This window comes from Varroa jacobsoni, unplaced genomic scaffold (assembly GCF_002532875.2).
Source record: "Varroa jacobsoni isolate VJ856 unplaced genomic scaffold, vjacob_1.0 scaffold_1353, whole genome shotgun sequence".
Taxonomy (NCBI): Eukaryota; Metazoa; Arthropoda; class Arachnida; order Mesostigmata; family Varroidae; genus Varroa; species Varroa jacobsoni.
The window spans coordinates 94,658-113,011 of record NW_019214255.1 but is presented as its reverse complement, the minus strand read 5'-3'; the positions used below and the strand labels follow the sequence as shown (position 1 = coordinate 113,011).

Below are 18,354 nucleotides of genomic sequence, written 5' to 3'. Positions count from 1 at the left end.
CAAGTGCAAGAGCCCAGGGCGAGGGTAGACACCCAACCGAAACTGCTTCCGGACATAGCAGATATCTGTGTAATGGCAAGTATGACATTCGAAAATCTTCTTTCCAACAAAAGCTCCGCTCGAAAATTTTCGACACACGTTCAGAACAAGTGTTTCACTATAAGCATAGACTGTTTCACGCAGTTCACAGCGTTCACACTGGCATCGTATCTATTCTGTATAAGACGTTTTTGCACGATCCACACCAATATCTCCACTAACTTATACAGATACTATACTGACACATTCTAACACTTCATTACTCAGAGAGCAAGGTGTTTGAGAGGGAGACGTGGCCGTCCTGTCATCTTTTACGTTGATATTACTTACTTCTCACCTGCGCGATTAGTTTTTGTGCAAACCTCAATGTGTGGTTTAAGTAAGACTTAAGGACTTGAAACCTTTTTTACTGTCTTTATCTGAATGTGTCGTTTTTTTGATATTGCGGAACACACATCCGTGACTGACCGAAGTTTTGCCCCTTGGGGGGGTTTGAATAGAGTTGCGGCAAAAATCGGTAAACATTGGGCACTTTTCTGATTGACGGGGTACTATATATGAGCATGTAGCACATATTTTTCGCATAAAAATTGGTAGAGCCGCTCCCAGTACATATGTATACATGTACATATATAAATTCTCACCAGCTTAAAATATGAGATAGAATATGTGATGTATAAATTCCTATATCCGCAGAAGCGTTTCACAAAATCATAACAGGCCTTAATCTACTTAATTAAAATGGCAGTTACAAACGCCTCCTTAGAACAAAAAAGATTATATAAGATGAGAAGTCCATTGTTTTCAATAATTTTAGCTCTTTTTTTTTTTTTATATATACACGACGCGATCTATACTGGTTGAAGAAATTCAATATCAGGCACCATGACAGCGTTCATGTATTATAAAACTAAACGTATCTATTATTTTACTTTTCCGTAAAAGGCTAATTGTATATTCTGTTAGGCACTAAGCTCCGACTTGATGTGGAAATGTTCCCGAAAAATGGGAGCCCACTTCGTTAGCTTTCTGCTCCAACCAAAATTTCCATACTATTTCAGTAGATTTACTTCAAGTCCGACTTGAATTAGATGCGTCGGTATCAAACATTTATGTTTACAATATCTGTACCCTCTATAATGTCCGTATCGTAGTACTTACGCAAAAAGTTGAGGTTGATGGAAGAGCTGACATCTCCAAGGTGGTTTTTGGCTGAAACGGTATAGAGTCCTTTATCGGGTTCGTACACGTCGTCAATGGCCAGCGCGATGTAGTATTTGCCCGGAGCCTTCTCTAATATCTTATATTCAGTTCGCTGAGTGTCCAGTACCTCATGTTCATTGCGAAACCATTGAACCTGAGAAAAGGTAATCGTTCCAAAAATACTACAGCTCTGTAAAAGTTTTTGTTGGTAAAGTGAATTTACAATTTTATCGGATTTGATATTTATGAAGTGTCAACCTTTCTGCGCACCCGTAGGATACCTTTTTATGGGCAGATTTTATTATGAGGCAAAGACATATCATGGAATTTGTATTTAAAGCCGGAAAGACAGGTGTTTGGAACTTATTAAGACACATTTACTTGTGGCGACGAGCATGCGTTCATCCATCATTTTCAGTGTTAAAAGAAGATAAACTAGGGACAGAGCGACGAAAACAGGACGTTCGTGTTCAATATATGAAAAGAGATGCGTTATTTCCTAATATCCTTCACTTGGACGAACCCACGCGACAAAATTACAAACATCCTTGGTTTATCAAAATCGAAAGTCTACGTTGCTGCCAGTTCTCATGAAGCATTCACAGAATCCCAGGAAAATTTCCATGGGATGAAGCGAAAAATCTACATGGCACAAAAGCTCATTAAAATGCGGAGAGGCCAGTTATCCAGAAATTTCGATACAGAAATTAGCAGCCACCTTCGAGAGAGGAGAGTGTTTCTTTCCCAGTTGGGTCGTTCAGATAAGCTCCACCAGTACAACTTGTTGCGCTTTTTAGAACTTTAAACTATGACCAGTTCCAGATAAGAATTTGCTGGATTTGTTGTGTACAATGCCTTTTAGCAAATCTAGAAGGTACGTTTTTAATAATGACATCTGGGCAATTTAGACCCCAGAGATAGCTGTCGTCATCGAACGTCCCTGCCGGCATATGCAAAAAAGTTACTTACCAAAATACCTGCTTTTACCTACATGCAGTTAGTAAACATGCAACATGTATAAATGGTGTGCCAGTTTATCCCGTATATCGATGGGAAATTGTATAAGTCCAAATAAAGCTTTAGTCAGTCTCTATTTAAGCTTCGTGAGATCACGCCCTCTGTTTTGCGCTATCTTACGGTAAAGTTTTATACAGAGAAAAAGTCAGAAATTACTATACGTTAGCAACAAATCTAGTTACCGTGGGTCTCGGATTGGCGATAAGTTCACATTCGAATACCAGCCGATTTCCGTCGTCCTCTTGTCGTAGGATTGGCTTGTGGAGAAACGTTGGCGCTACAGGCTCCTTCGACATCTTGTTCAAATCGTTTTATGCTAACCTTTACTAGAGGTTAGCCACTTTTGGCAGAATCCTCTAGCTACCACAACAGGTTAGTCAACTCAGCAACGAATGCTTGATGCATCACAACCGGAGACGCAATCACCAACGTGTACTCTTCCGGAAAATATCAACTGAAATGATTAATTATATTGAAATTTCATCGAGCTGCGATTTCGGGTGATTCTTACTAAATTGTTCAAGTAAATTTATATGTTCATTCATTGTTTTTACAAGCTCTAAACTATTTACGCACTTGAAATATTACTCGTTAGGAATAACCTTAGTTAACTTCTAAGGACAAGCTAAGCGTGTTGTTTCGCTGATAAAATATTCATCACGCTTTAACAATTAGCCATTGCGTAGAGCTCGTTTCACGCCGTTTTAAAAACTTTAGGCCTTTCACTTTAGGCCACGTTCGGTGGGCGGGGTCAGAGCCTTTTCCACTGATCCGCTGTGTCAGCTTATCGTGGTTCTTATATTTGGTCTTGCCATCGAGCTCGAGTTGAGCGGTGTCAGTAAAGGTAATCGTCGTATCAATGTACTTTCAGCGGTCCTCTACATTCAGTTTCGCCTATGCCTGTCTATGTCTACAGTATATATGAAATTCAAGGGAAAAGAGTCAATATCTAACCTAGCCCGCACACACCAATTGACATAGATATAGTTCAGTCTTTCGTAAGTGTTTTCATCTCATTCCGGAAGGAGGCACAAGGTTTTTTCAGAACAGAAAATCACGTTGGAATGAACACCAGATTAACCTGACTCAAGCCCAGCATCATCTTTCAGGTCCTAGAAACGGATTCATTAAATCTACTAGAAGTAAAAGGGACCGAGCTTAAGCGACATTTCGTTGTATAAAAGAGCTGAATGCCAAAAGTTCTCCTTGGCAGTACTGCAGTGAGGTCGACCGTCATCTAGAGCAAAAGGCAATACTCCATTAAACGTTAAACATATAGCTATCTGCTGTATCCGCTACTTAGACGCAAAATGCTATTTTACCTAATCAAACTAAGTGTTAGTTCAGTCCTACCGTATAGAAAATCCGCTGTTGGATCGTCTCTTTACTATTATTTTAGAAAGGATCAATTATTACAAGTATTGTCTCTTTAAACGCTTGCGGAAATCATATAATGATTGTAAATTTAAACAAAAACCTTGTAGGAAACACGATTAAATTTGGCGTATTGGTTCAGCTGAGACTGCAAACAGAAAATAAGCGCAGAGCTTTTTAGATGGGCTGCGAGTTGCTTTTTTGCTGAAGTACCTGTTTAAAGGCATCTTCAGTTTATCCACAATACGGTATACCGAGATATCAAAGGATAACAAGAATCCAGCGCATGCTCATAGAGGAATACATCATAGTGATCCAGAATACATGATCAAATATAGAACAAAGTTCCCGATGTGCACTCTGGTGGCTCCAGAGTGACAAGCATATAATGGGATCATAAGAAAAAGCTTTTTGTTTGGTGACGCTTTAGCATTACGTGTAAAACAGCTAATTGTAAAAGTTCTGCCTTTTCCAAACGAAAAGAAAGTAATGTCGTTTTAGCTGAATATTAGTTAAGTCGGTCGTGTCGGCTCTGTTCCTTTGAATAGTAAATGGGATTAGACACCGGTCGGCAAATGCATTGGGCTATTTATGCAGAATTTAGCTGTTCTTTCTTATAATTTACTTCGTTACTTGAAAGTGAGTTTGTCTAGGTGTCTACACCAAAGTCGTTCTAACTCTGAATTAACTCCAAATAATTTTCCTTGGTTTAAGCTATAAAAAATTCCACGCTCTTATGTCTAAGATGCAGGCAGATGTTATCCGCTAAGATTTGCATAGCTTGCAGTTCTCAGCTATATTTTTGGTATCTAAAAGAAGGAAGTCGGAGTATTTTTGTTAGCGCGGTTACGAATATCGAAAACCAAGTTAAGTGACTGCCAACGAATAATTTCTTCCAACATAAAACTATTTTCCACCGAATTATCTTTGTACGACGTACAGGAAGAAGTTTTCTTCAAATTAATACTTACGACACCCTAAGGATGCATGAACACAAGAAGGTTGGCGCTGTGACACGCTCACACTGACGCATCAATATGTTATACTGGTAGGATTAGTTATGGTATCCTTTATGCATGTTTTTGTTGTTCCTGCATTAACCAAGCTAAAGATTTAACCACATCCAGTTAACCTCACGACTTCAGCACTCCCCGCACACGTTTTCATGCATTTGGTCAAATAACACTTCCTTTCGAATTTCCTATAGTGCACGTGACTGAGTGCCGCCGTTTATGTGCGAACAATAGGGGTGGCTCTCTATCTAAATGGCACCCGGTCCTTTTTCGAATGAACGGAGCAGTCTAGGTATCTACTTTTGGAAGAGGACTTACGCAACTGACTATAAACTGCATAGGACTCGAAAAGGGAGGGATCACACTCGCTGGTAAAGCTGCCTGGTTGAGCGTCTCAAGTCACTGCTGCCGCTACTGTAGGTTAAGCGATAGGTCCTGTGACCTGGGAAGAATAGGGAAACCGGTAAAAACGGATGCCCCGATATAGTCTACAATAGCTATTACATGACAGCATATCACTTAGTATGGAACATTACAAAGCTGAGCTCCCGCAAGGAGCGGCTTGACCTTAGCAGGACGGTCGCAAGAACACTAGTAGTTCCCCTTCTGAAACCACCCGAACAGGACAAGCAGTCATAGCACGGCACAGCTAGCTATTAGTATATCGTTTTAAAAACCACGGAAACAGCGATCCTTTTGCTCGTTCATTGGTTTAATTCAGAATTGATCCTCTAGGGTGATAGATCTCTCAAGGTGTAAAAACCACACGCATATTTACCTTAGCACTTGAAACATCTATAATTCGTCCTGTATAGTTTCTGCTAATGTCGTTTTAAGTTGGCTTTCCACTTAAGGGAATTATACAAGCTTAACGATGTACTCGTATATCGCCATTTGATTGCAAGATCAAGGCTGCTAGTCAAAAGATAACGCCAAGTAACAAGCTAGGTTACGACTTACGGAAGACTTCCTTCGAAAAGGCAGAGCGTGTTGTGTCGTCTGCAAGCAGGTCGCGTAGTCTGCGAGGTTTTGTAGCTGGATAACCCTGCTAAGGCAACGTTGTTCGCACCGAAGGGTTTTAAAAACATGAACTAGTCGGCGTAAGTCTCTATGCGCTGCCACCAGACCCAAGTCAGCGACTACAGCAGTTCTAGGGTAAACCCGGAGCCGGGTGAAAAGGGCGGATATTGCATCGCAGAATTACTACTAACACCATCATCAACAGTGACAGGAGACCACGATAGCAGCACAGCCCGGAAGACACAGGTCTCCTCTTAGCATCCGAAAGGAACTCGTTCTAGAGGCCTCCCTGATCCGGCTAATTCGGGTGCTGTTTCTCAGGCATGCACGCTCAACCCGTTTAGATGAAAGACGCGGGCTCTGGCGCCGTTTCAATGCCTTAGACGGACGGGGCTCTTACAGAGTTCCAACGCATCCGCGAGGTTGGTCAGTCTATAGAACGAGCAACGACAGTGGCAGTAGCAGCACCGAGAACACCAATACCTGGAACCGACGATGCGAGAGTTGTCGGATGGGTTCACCTACCGTTGCATAGCCCTATTACATTAATACAACATATTGGCCAATCAGTCGCCACCAGCCAGAATGGTTGAGTCTGCATACCATTCGTTCTGATTGTGAGCAACAGCCGGAGTGGCGTTACGCCACGGGGCCCAATGCAGACAGAAAACAAAAAACCGGAGTTAGTCGCTTTTCGAGAACTCTTTAGCTAGTTGCAATGAGCGGCGTCGTTGTACACGCCATAGACTTTTACAAGTATTAAATCAAATGAAATAAAAATATCGTAAATAGCACTCGAACTCGAAGAAGCTCGCATAAGCGAGAATATATTGAGCTTGTTTTAACAGGTTCCATATAATTGAAATTTAGAATAATCAAATAATATGATAAGGAGCAACTGAGAAACGGGGAAGAAACTTAGAACAAATCCTATTGTTTTTCGGGTCCAGAAGTAAGGAGAATCTACCTTGTATTCTATAACTCGAATGATCTAAACACTCAATTAGCACCAGCTCAAAGCAAGTTCATTTCAAATAAAATAATTTTGAAATTTCAGATGCCGTCGCAGATGTCGTCGGGGGGGGGGGGGGGGAGGCAGAGTGGATAATTGATAATTGGACTCTGTCCTCTAATATTGCTGACTCGTATATAAAGCAGTCCGCTATGGCCTTGCGTGTAAAGGTATTGGAATAGAACTCTATGGATCCATAGAGAATCACATGCGCTGAGTATATTTCTGAGGATTCACTAACAACAAAAGAAAATTTTATATAATTTGTCTAAAAAGTAACCTGGCCCGTATAATAAAATGATAAAAAATAAAAGAACAAAGAACTTACGTTCTTTACAAATTATGTAGGGCTAGCTTTATGAAGAAAATTTTCACTTGAAATATGGAAACCCGTTTTCATATTTAGAATACAAAAAAATCTATCCGAAACATTTGTAGGACACTCTGATAAGAAGAAGCAGTAAATCCGGTACGAAATGCTGCTGCGCCTCGTAATTATTGCTATATATATTTGCAAAAGTATGGATATTGGATCTTATTGTCAGTAAGTCACGTTTCTTGTTATAAGTTCATGCTGAAATTACACGAACATAATATTACAAGTTAATGTTATCGATACGGTTGTTCTTACGTGCACATTGCTCACTATTTGAAACGCGAGTCTTCAAGGAATAATAGTAATAACCAATGAGGAAAATTTTGAAAAAGTTTAGTTAAGCGTTTCGCTGAAAAATAATGCGTTTAGCTAACGAACAGATTCTTCTAAAGGACGCATATTTAACTGGAAATAAAATCATAACATTACAATGACCATGTCAAAAATGTCATATGCAGCCTACAGTCCAACAACCTGTGAGGTTATGAAACCTTATATGAAATGATCTACGCCGTTACCAGTCATCCATAAAGGGCTTTGACTTTGTCAACTTGAAAAATTCACAATTATCATTAGGCTAAATGAGCTTGATGATCAATCGCAATCTAAATCTAAAAATTAGCAAATATCTTGAAGATGAGTTGCTGACCGACTATGGGCTATGCCAGGCGCAATAGAGTAATTGGCCTTCTGCTCTTCTCTATTAAAAAATCTGCTAGGACATCACAGGATAAATCGTATTCTCTACGAGTTTTAATTCAACTAGAAAAATTGCTGATCATCAGCGTAATTAGTAGTACCATTGAGCAAAAAAATTTTCCAGGACAGTCTGCTCCTATGAAATAATAAAAAAGGTACATCATTGTTTTTTATAATAAAATCAACGATTATGAAACAAAATCACATTTTCCCGCTCCATATAAGATGCTCGCATACGATATAAGAAATGCCCACTTTTCTGTAACTTTTTATAGATACGAAAAAAGACTCTCCTAGGAGTAGGATATGCAATTTCTTACAGTTCCAGAAATATATCTCAAAAGATGTAGCAAATAACGCTCTGTATAATTTGCAAAAAAAAAAAACAGAAAATTGAATAGTAAAGCTTCCGCTAGAGAAACATACTAAACGAGAAAGAACAATTGAAATTTAATGCACCTTTAATTTTCACTAACAAGACAGTTTTGTCCCATCTTAGAAAACGCAGAACAGTTCCATTAATGAAGATGATAAGGTTAACACGAATACAATCTTCCTTAAAATAGCCGAAAATAAGTTATAAGTTATTGAATACGACGGCGCTAGACCAGTATTCCACTAGAACACACCTGTACTGTTTCTATGCCACAGTGACTTTATCATTGGTATCGAGAATGAAAGATAAAGCGCACAAATGATTCAAAAATCTATTAATCAATACGTATTTGATGTTCGTCAATCGTTTGCCTACATGTGAATGAGGAAACAACAAATTAATTCAATGCCCAATGTTGAAATGATTGAAATTCGCAAGTAATTTCTCAGGAGAAATCTCATAGCTGTTCAAAGTGCCAGCAGCAACGCTGCCTAGTTTCTATCCGAGGAAAGAGGTGAACGTTACCATTGATCAGCGAGTCTCGTTGATGAACATCAAAACACCCCAAATAAAGTATTATGGCGACGTTGGAGTATATGCAAACTGGACTTCACTATGTACCTGATCATGTTTTATGCATTCCAAAACTCTGAGAGAACAAATGATTCCAGAACGCTTGCATAGCTAGTATAAAACGCAAATAATAAAGCAGGGCCCAAAGAATATCAAGAATTAATCATGACTAAACAAGCCCATTTGATAGGCACATCGTTGATAGGCTTGTTTGTTGCTCTGGAGTGATGTGAAGGTGGAATCTTTGGATCTCCGAAAATCCGTTGTAACGAGCAATATGCGTTAGGAAATATAACAGACACTTTCTCACGGTGCGAATATTAGAGATGTATTTATAAGGCTAGATGGTGGATAACGAAAAATCATGAAAAGCCGAAAATAGGTTAGGCCATCTATTTTCTAATAAAAAAATATATCTTAACTCACATAAGATAAAGGTCAACGTCTACAAGTCAATTCTCACTCCACGCCTTTCTTAATTAAAATATTACAGCATGTTAGAGACCAAATATGTGCCTAAGCTGGTGGAATATGGGAATTGGGAAAACAACTAACATGACACAAATGGGCTACTAACTAGAATGCTTAAAAGCTGTTGAGTTCTCTATACCTTTCTAAAAACCATAATTAACAAAACTAACGACTCTCAATTGGACATAATTTGATCAATGAGTGAGAACTTATTAAGAAGCAACGCATTAGCTCTTGATCAAACCGATTAAGTTTATCAACACTGCGCATGATACGGTAAAAAAAACTTATCTGCTATTATTTGCTGTATTATTTGCTAGATTTCATCCTGTGCACGGATTTCTAAGCCATTCTAGGTAACCTGCTATGTCTAATATTAAAGCATGTACCAAAAAACACCAAGCGTTTTAGACCTTAATTTTTAGTCCTCTTTTTGGGTGCGTCAAACATAGACAACAGAAATCTAGTGTATCAACCTACGACTTAATCGTCTAATTGGCTCGTCGGTTTTCCATCAATAAATATGGATCTCTTTTATGAATGGTCTTATTTTCCATTAAAATAGAAAGTATTTTAGGACCTGCTTAGGTAATTCTTTGTTAATTAAATATATCATCAAGAATTGCCCATGATACGTTGGATATAGTATTCAATTTAAAAAAATCCTCTCAATCATGAACAAACGGTGATTTTCATAGTAGGTTACTGTAACGTGTTTTTATGCGGAGAGGTTTGCTGGTTATACATTTTATGGCAAATTCAACAAGAGCATACGCCTGTGGTGTTTTACTTTGCATGATTTAAGAAAAGCGAGTCGCTGATCGCAACTGAAAATAATACACATGACCACTATTTACAACAGTATATTTATTTATATTCATTTTATGTATCTCGGTATACACATTATCGTTCATTTATCATCAGTATATTTCATAATCTTCCTACAATTTTGCCATATACTTTTACAGCAAATAAAATGAAACGGAATAAAAGATAAAATTAATGAAAACTCTATAGAAATTACCTGCGAAATTTCTCTTGAGTATCAACCATTTACTTTTATTGGAAAAAATGAGAAAAATTTAAATTTTAATACGTATTTTTCGAAAAGTCAAAGTAAATGTTTTCCTATTTATAGAAGGTGCAAATATGGAAACCTGGCAATAAACAAACATGTTAACCCTATTAATAGGTTTCGCTCAAACTTTTACACATTTCGCATTTTACTATGTAATATGTACGTCTCACGATATGTCCACCCGTGCTCGTTTTGACGGATTTCTGCTGAGCTCGATATAGGCCGCTCGTTGATCTGACGTCAACGCTCGGTACCTTTGAGCTGCCATCTTGAGCCAAGTGTCGTTGTCTCCATCGCGACATTCTCTTTTAAGCTCTTCGATGACATCGTCCATATACAACTCAAGCGGGCTGCGCTTGTCAGCAGTGCCAAACGATACACCTACCGAGATTGAACAGAATATGTCTGCAACTAAACGATATTTTTTTACTTCAGAACAAATAAATTGGTTGTAGGCCACCGCGTTTTAATGTCAATGCATACATTCTTTGATTAACCTAGCTGCTTTCCGGCAGTCGCAGGTTGGCGGGCGCGCGCGCGCCTATAACAGTGTGGTGGTAACGTGTTCTTGCACACTAAATTTAGAGACACGTGAGGTCGTCTTAGTTGGGGACCGGCAGTAAAGACAATTCGTTTCGTGCGGGCAGGCAGCCTGCTGAACCAATATTTAATGGCAGTACTTCAACTCAGAACACCTATTTAGGCTGGTGAGTTCAACACAAGGTTGTTTCACATCTCAAATTATTAGCCCGAATATAACAAGCTTAATATAAAGCCCTCTTCTTAGCTTCTTCTAGTGCTATTATATGTTATTTTTGTATTAAATGTTATGGCAATTATTTTGTGCTGTATAGCGTTTTGCCTATACTAATATTATATTTACCTTAATAGAGACTCTACACAGAACTTCCTCATAGTTTTGAAAAGCTAATAGTCGTTCGGTGGCAATAATTATTACGATCTAATGCATAGTTCAAAAGCACCAATCTAACCAACTTCTAAAATATTAACAAGTATGAAAGAGACTATGGTGAGCCGAGCCAAAGTTTTCACAACATGCGGCTTTCAAAAAATGATACACCCCTTGCATAATTGACTGACTTTTTATATTACCTAGGCAGTTACTAACCACTTTTCGTCGTCAGTGACGTTGACGGCAACTTAATTTGTTTGGGCGCCAACCGAGGAACCTCTTTGGTGGATAACGCAAGAGCAGGTTTTGGGATTTTCTTTGAAAGAATCTCGTCTAGATTTCCGGTCCTCATAGCCTTTGGTGCGGCTGATACAAATATAGAAAATTATGTTATTAGCGTTGTTTTCCGATACAAAGTCATTTTCTACAAATGCATTTTGTGTGTACGCATCAAAATAACTCGTCTTAACAGTAAGTGAGCATCCATCTGTTGACTGAACTTACAGGTCTCAGATTTCTTAAAAGGATTAAAGTCTGCTTTGCCGGAGTTAATTTTGTCTGAAGCACCAAGTGGTCCCAAAACAACTCGCTTTGGTGCAAGGATGGGTGCTACCGGTTCTTCAGGTAAAGTTCGAATAACTTCTGCGCTGTCCATCATCAAGGTCTCTTCTTCGTCCGCTGGATCCTCAGCAGCGTCTTCCTCGTCCTCTGATTCAGCCTCCCCGAGGAATTCTCTTATCAACTTTTGTAGACCATCGTAGCGATTATTGCGATTCGATGCGTCTGTGTACTCCATAAAAAGCTGAAGGGTTTCCCTAAATAATTTGTTCGCGGATTAATAAATATTACCTTGTGAGCTTGAAACAATCTTTGAGTCGTTATAGTTAAAACAATCACGGGACATAAAATAATCTAATATTATAGAAGCTGGACTTCCTTTGTCATACCGCTTTGCCGTAACATCAATTCTCAAAAACCTTTTATGAAAGAAAGAATAAGAAACATGCGATCTGGAAAAAAGATCAATGGCACATTGCGCTATTAAGGACGCCATGTAGAAGAAGATAGGTTCCTTGTTATACGGTATCTCTATTAATGTACATCGAAAAAGAAAATACTGCGTACAGTTAGCTTAAATAACTTGATACTATTTACAGTATAATTTTTGTTAGGGGCATTTGCATACTTGTGCGAGGATTCCATACGAATAATATCAGCCGCCCGCGTCAGACGGTCGGATTTCAGAGCAAGAGCGAACATCTGCAGGGTCAACTTTGCTTTGCCGGTTTCGACTTCCTGCGAAGGTAGTTGCCGCAATCGTAAATAGCGAGCTTCCAATTGGACCTTATCGTTGGCCACATCCAGAAGAGGCGCTTGTAACTTTTCCTTGACTATAACCGGCAGGGGACGCACTCTGGGGCTCCATTTCTTGCACAAGACGTACAACACGCGATTGTATCGTTCGCCAATAGACACCATGAAACAAGAGCTTGTATGGCCGAGCTTCTCTTTGCTATCGAACACCGGGTACCATCCGCACATTTTGTCGCTATAGACAAAAAGGATTCCCTTCGAGTTCATATAGCTAGGTCGAAATTCTTCGCTGTAGCCAGCCCAGACCATCCGAACTTTTCTTGGCAGTCCGACCGGAATATGGGCTCCACGTGCAGTCACTCCATTGTAAGAAATCTTCAATCGCATACAAGCAACGTTCTGCCGATCATCCAAGCCGGTACCGTTATGATAGAACACCATCAAATTATCCTGTGGTCTGAGCTCTTGTGCTCGAAGGCTAAACATGGATGCACCTACCATGCATAAAAGCGGTCCGGGCAAACCTAGAACTTCTCTCTGCATTCCTCCAGGAGTGAAGAGCCTAAGAAGTTGATTTTGCGTGGCCATAGCAACAAATGTCGGTCCGAGTGTTACTCCCACAATGGAATCATGTTTGACCTCTACTTCCCAGCTATTCGTTTCTCCAGCATGAGGCTCCAATAGGTAAACCATCATTTCGTTCTCTGAAGCCAGCACTAATGCGTGGCCATCTAGAGCAGCCATGGTATAACCTTTATTTGGCAACGTTAATGGGTGACGGTCAGCCGAGTTATGGAAATCGACGTCTATCGAGGATTCTTCGGTGCTGAGAGAGCATACCACAAATCCTACGTGATTGTATGTGAGGAATCTGCGAATTACGAATGAAAATGAATGTGTTGGACACCTGTTGATTGTCCGCTCGTTATCGGTATAATATATATATATGTATATATATATATATATATATATATATTTTTTTTTTTTTTTTTTTTAAGTTAACATATATACAGTTTTAATATATATATATATAAAATTGAAGCAAAACCCACCTTCGCTCTTGAGTAGTATTTTCCTCAAAATTGTCATCCTCATCACAGTCGCCATGCCCAGCCATTTCATGAGCTTCGCCTACCTGGAAAATAATTTCAAGTCAGTAAAGTTGAAGAGTACTGAAATCATCTGCAAGATCCTTCTATTGTCTATATATATCATCAGCAATATATATATATATATATATATATATATATATATGTATATGTATTGCTGATTAATATCATAGAAATGTGTAGGATGCATGAATATTGAGCAACTACATCACCAGTCAATACAAGGATTCAAAAATGTTAGTTGGGATGGCCAACCTCGATAAAGTATACAAGCGAAGAAGCGTATAATTAAAAGAAGTTCTCATTTCGGCACGAAGCTTCGACATAATGAAATTGCTATTATCGCATTAAACTATAAAGAGTCACCAAAAATATAACGCTTAAGATGACATTGTATTCCTATTGCTTTAACAGATACCTGAAAAGGTTTCTGGCAAAAAGCTTTTACGTGAATTGTCTTCACGGTTTCACGAACAACAACGCGTTGATGCGATCCATTTTCCTCAGTATCAGCAACATCTTCGCCAAGAATTGTTGGCATGTATGACGACTTGATGGCACCTAGATCTGAAACAGTTGATAATAATAATAGTTATTGCTAAAAAATATATGTTTTTAGCATATAGGTTTTTCGCAGCAGAAATGCAGATGTTTCGGAAGAGCCGTTAGGGATAAGCAATTACACCTCACAAACTGATGAAATGTATCGAAAGAGGAAGTCATGCCCAGTTAATAACGTGAAATTTTGATTTGAAAGATGTGCCCACTTACCAATTCCATCATCATCAACGTCTTCGTTTGTGTCGTTCCTGGCAATGCTTTCATTATCAAGCACTCCATCCATTTCAGCAGCTTTTCTCTTCCGTGACGCCCCGTCGCCTCCGGAACGGTCGATACCACTGCCTGCTAAGATCTCTTCATTTGGATCGAACGTATCCTCTTTCGTGTTTCCTTCAGCGGAAGACGAAGCAGCACCATTTCCAAGCGCAGATTGAAAACCTATGCCTGTAGCACACGTCAACTCACCCTAAAGAAAAAATTAAAAAAAAACTATTTTACCTTCAGTTCTTAAGCGGTTAAATATTACCTCAAACTGATTTCTCTCACCATGAAACAAAGTGTGTCTACGTCTAGTTTCCAACGTTAACTACCACGTGTTTAAATTTAACAGAAAATACGTTAACGACTATGCTATTACAGGAACAGCTCACTTTGGAGAACCACCATCACGTCCAAACTGGATTATCCCTGAATTGTATGTTTCCCTGCAATAAACTAAAACATATATTAGCTATTTGCTAGGAGTCAGCTCTTAGCTACAATAGTCTTATTCACTTTTTCGCTGAGGAGAATGAGTGGCGCGGAAGCAGCCTGGTTAGATGGCGGCAAAATGATCGAAGTAACAGTGTCGTCGAATTTGTGACTCCATATATGTGCCATTTCGGGGAGAGAATAAACATTTACCAGTCCTTGATTTGTAGAGACACCGACACGAAAGCCATCTAAAAAAATTACAAGACAAAGACTTAAGGTCCTCCTGAAATTAATGTATTTAACATATATATTTCCGTATATTAAATGTACCCATATACCTTTAACGGCAAATACACGCCATGTCTGCGGTAAACCAGTATTAATGTTTATCATACAAGGAACGTACGACTACTCAAATAGTAAAGCGATACATTGACAACTATCGGTATTATTAGTTCCATATATTTCCAATGTATTAATGCGGATAGATTTTGAGAGAATGCAACTTATCTGATGCAGTACGCACAATATTTAAAGTTCATTTCTAGAACGTGAGTCTAAATAACACTAAATTATTTACTCAAAATGAGTCCCGTCGAGTTAGAGCTCAACAGAATTCAATTACAAAATGCATACAGCCCACAAGCTTCGGTCCTCCTAATTGGTTATAAGCAGCTTTCTATCTATATGGTCAATAACCTACCTGTAGTCATTGCGTAAATAACTTCCTCATCATCAATAATCTCATCGATGTCAACTTCCTTCTCGACGGTAAACGTTGTCATCTCGTAGACCTTGATCGTTCTCTCACCAGCTATAAGAAGTAAATTTCCATCATTCAAAAACGCTAGTCGGTGATACCTGGTGATCTCTTGGAGGCAATCCACACCGTCCTGCGATGTAAAAAGATCCTCAAGTTTCTTCACACAACGGCCATCATTCGTTGACCATAGTCGAACCGAACCATCGCAACTTGCTGTCGCCTGATAACGTAAACAATAGTAATCAATCGTGGTCTTTAGGAAAAAATCTTCATAAGGTAGGCCTTTCTGTTTGATATGGACGTCAGCTAGGTACACGTTTAGTTAGATACATGAAGATAAAGCTGTTTTTTTTTATCAGTAGTAGCACAGGCGTTTCCATTCTGATGGGTATATACGATATCTGGTGCTTGAGGGAAATTAATCAGTTTGATAACCTAAAAATATTTAACCCCATTGGACTCACCGCAAGCGGTTTTTCTTGAGTCAGTGCACCGCTGAGAACCGCAGCTTTATGACCTTCCAAAATAATGTCGGAGGACCTCTCGGATTCTTTACATAATACAGCTGTTCCATTGGCGAGGCAAGCGAGTACCATGAAGCCAGAAGCAGCAAGATGGAGCACTTCGGCTTGAAAGTTTCTAAAAGTCCTTGGCTCAAGTTCTGCTTCAGATAATAGCTCTCCAGCAGTTCCCAAAGGGGATACTTTCTTAACGCGAAATCCATCGATAGCGCACAGAAGGTCGTCGTCCTGTGAAAAAACCACAAACAGAACGATCGACCAAGGAAAGCATTAGAAGTCAACACATAGCAAAGTTTCTGATCTAATTAGCCAGATATAGTCAGTTTTCTCTATATATTATGGACGAGTATCCGCGTTCTGAAGCAAACTCGACTCTTTAATGGCTGTGAACAGCTCTTTTGTATTTAAGAAAAGGGTAGCTAGCGCACTAAAGCGGTCATCACATGTGAGAACAGTCCCGAGAGTAATATGGTTTACAATGTTCATCCACAGCAATGCTTGCAAGCGACTTCATGGCTTTTGAGTATGCTGCAGATCGAGGGTGACTCGCTTATCCATAGATATTCGAGATCCTGTTGTATTTCCAAAGCAGATGCCTACCTGTACAACGACGGAGTTGCAGTGGCTACCAAAAGTGATGCTGAGAGGACCTTCTTCCAGGATAGTTTGAGCGTCCCAGATACGCATTTCGCCGTCCGCTCCACATGTTACAACGTAACTGTCCATTATGATTAATCTTGTTATTTCTATAGCTATTACATTGGTTACACAAAGTACTATCAAAACCATTCCGACGACAAATTGTCTGCTTTCGATTCCGACATCCTTGTTGCTACGTGGTAGTGGGTTGAGTGCGCATCCTTACAAGAATGGAGTAATGGGCACCGCATGGTTTAAAGTGGATCTAAGCATATCTTATTATATCTGGTATGACTGATACTGTTTTCAAAAGGAAATATCGTTCTAATTGAACCAAGAGCAAATGACAAAGTAGTTTACGAAACAGAAAGAAGATTATAGTCCTTCAATAAAGCCCAGCAAAACTTTCACAGAATAAGGAGCTTCCCTAAATGAAGGTGTAATCTCACTTAGAGGTGATTCTCAAGCGGATATCAACAGGTCTGCTCAGAAAAAGATAAGAACTCACTGACAAAAAAGCTTTCGTTCAAATTCAAAATTAAACTGTAGTTCTGTTATTTGCAAGTTTTGTATATATCCGTGTTCCTAAAGTATTCTTAAACAGACTTCACCTGTATCTTAACGTACTCGACTTCCAGTTTTTTAACTGCGATATTACTTATACCCTCAAAGGGTTAAAATAATACTAAACAACAAAGATAATAAACAAAGGATAACGCATCCACTAAAATGCAGCAGCGCCGTACGCAAATACGCATTCGTAGCACCACTTTAGGGGAAAAGCCATGATTATTTTTTGCAATAAACCGACTAAACGTGAGCCAAGTTCGACGCATACTTACTTCGTAGAGAAAAAAAAAATAGAAATCAATTAAAAAATTAACGTACTTTTCTTTAAAACGTACTCCCTCAGTAAAGCCATCACAGTGTGCGTAACGGGCTTCACTGACCGGCATATTTACTGCAAAAAGCCAGAACTAGAACAGTCCTCACTTCCAGGTTTTCGAACTACTACCCGATTTGACAACTTGTTCACTCTTGTATTTAAATTGCGTTAGAAAATTACTTCGAAAACAGTCACTAAACGAGTCACTCAGATTACACACTTCGCGCCAAACTTATCCGTAAAACCCAGCTTCCGCGCGTTAGAAAATTGGCCCGCCAATATTGCTGTATGTAGCACAGAGAATTATTGTTATAGCTTAGCATATAACATATTTCCTTATTAATGTTAGGGACGCATAATGGTGTAGGTTCAAATATAGGCATAAACACACTTTGGTTTGGTGCTGGGAGCCAGTCATCTAATGGAATGTACGTAAAATTCGGGACGTTCAGATAGTTCACGAAATCGTGTAAGAGGCGCGCGGAGGATTGCTTCAGGTGTGCCGTGCATGCTTCTTGTGCATGAATAATACACGATTATTAAAAAGAACCCCGCATCTATAATTTAGACTGATATTAACTATTCCCTAACTGTAATTTCAATTCAGTATTTAAATAATACTATCTATAATCTATAATCTTAGTTCCATCATATTACAATCCCTGTACAATATAAGAATCGCATGCAAATTAAGACCGTACCAA

General features: G+C 39.1%; 2 protein-coding genes and 1 long non-coding RNA gene across 4 annotated transcripts in view; 1 reads left to right on the top strand and 2 right to left on the bottom strand.

Moving 5' to 3' along the window:
* Positions 1-5,703, bottom strand: part of bt (projectin protein bent) — a 61,302-nt gene extending 55,599 nt beyond the window's left edge. The window contains exons 1-3 of one of the 2 annotated variants that reach the window (XM_022848457.2): positions 5,607-5,703; positions 2,442-2,713; positions 1,201-1,396 (exon numbers count right to left, since the gene is read on the bottom strand). In XM_022848457.2, coding sequence (XP_022704192.1) covers positions 1,201-1,396; positions 2,442-2,555 — 310 coding nt within the window. In that variant the 5' untranslated portion in view covers positions 2,556-2,713; positions 5,607-5,703. Of the gene's footprint in view, positions 1-1,200; positions 1,397-2,441; positions 2,714-5,424; positions 5,548-5,606 lie in introns of those variants that run through there. The other variant, XM_086971974.1, reaches the window with a different exon arrangement.
* LOC111269102 (uncharacterized) overlaps positions 1-11,811 on the top strand; it is a 23,250-nt gene extending 11,439 nt beyond the window's left edge. Inside the window, exons 2-3 of the long non-coding RNA XR_002685588.2 lie at positions 10,767-10,958; positions 11,671-11,811. This is a non-coding gene — a long non-coding RNA (uncharacterized LOC111269102). The remainder of the gene's footprint in view (positions 1-10,766; positions 10,959-11,670) is intronic.
* LOC111269097 (WD repeat and HMG-box DNA-binding protein 1) lies at positions 10,024-18,354 on the bottom strand. Its single transcript, XM_022848460.2, has 12 exons — positions 17,653-18,354; positions 16,726-16,843; positions 16,069-16,353; positions 15,545-15,824; positions 14,923-15,089; positions 14,359-14,614; positions 14,006-14,154; positions 13,531-13,613; positions 12,351-13,349; positions 11,669-11,979; positions 11,381-11,530; positions 10,024-10,632 (listed from the first exon to the last, which is right to left on the bottom strand). The coding sequence occupies exons 1-12, from the start codon at positions 17,718-17,720 to the stop codon at positions 10,418-10,420; spliced, it is 3,081 nt and encodes a 1,026-aa protein (XP_022704195.1). The 5' UTR covers positions 17,721-18,354; the 3' UTR covers positions 10,024-10,417.

Excerpts from the sequence above, each read along its gene's own strand:
- LOC111269097 (XM_022848460.2), bottom strand. The coding sequence starts at position 17,720 with ATGCCGGTCAGTGAAGCCCGTTACGCACACTGTGATGGCTTTACTGAG. Across the intron at positions 15,090-15,544 it reads TATTTACGCAATGACTACAG|ATGGCTTTCGTGTCGGTGTC; the intron begins GTAGGTTATTGA and ends TAATTTTTTTAG. Across the intron at positions 13,350-13,530 it reads AATACTACTCAAGAGCGAAG|ATTCCTCACATACAATCACG; the intron begins GTGGGTTTTGCT and ends CGTAATTCGCAG.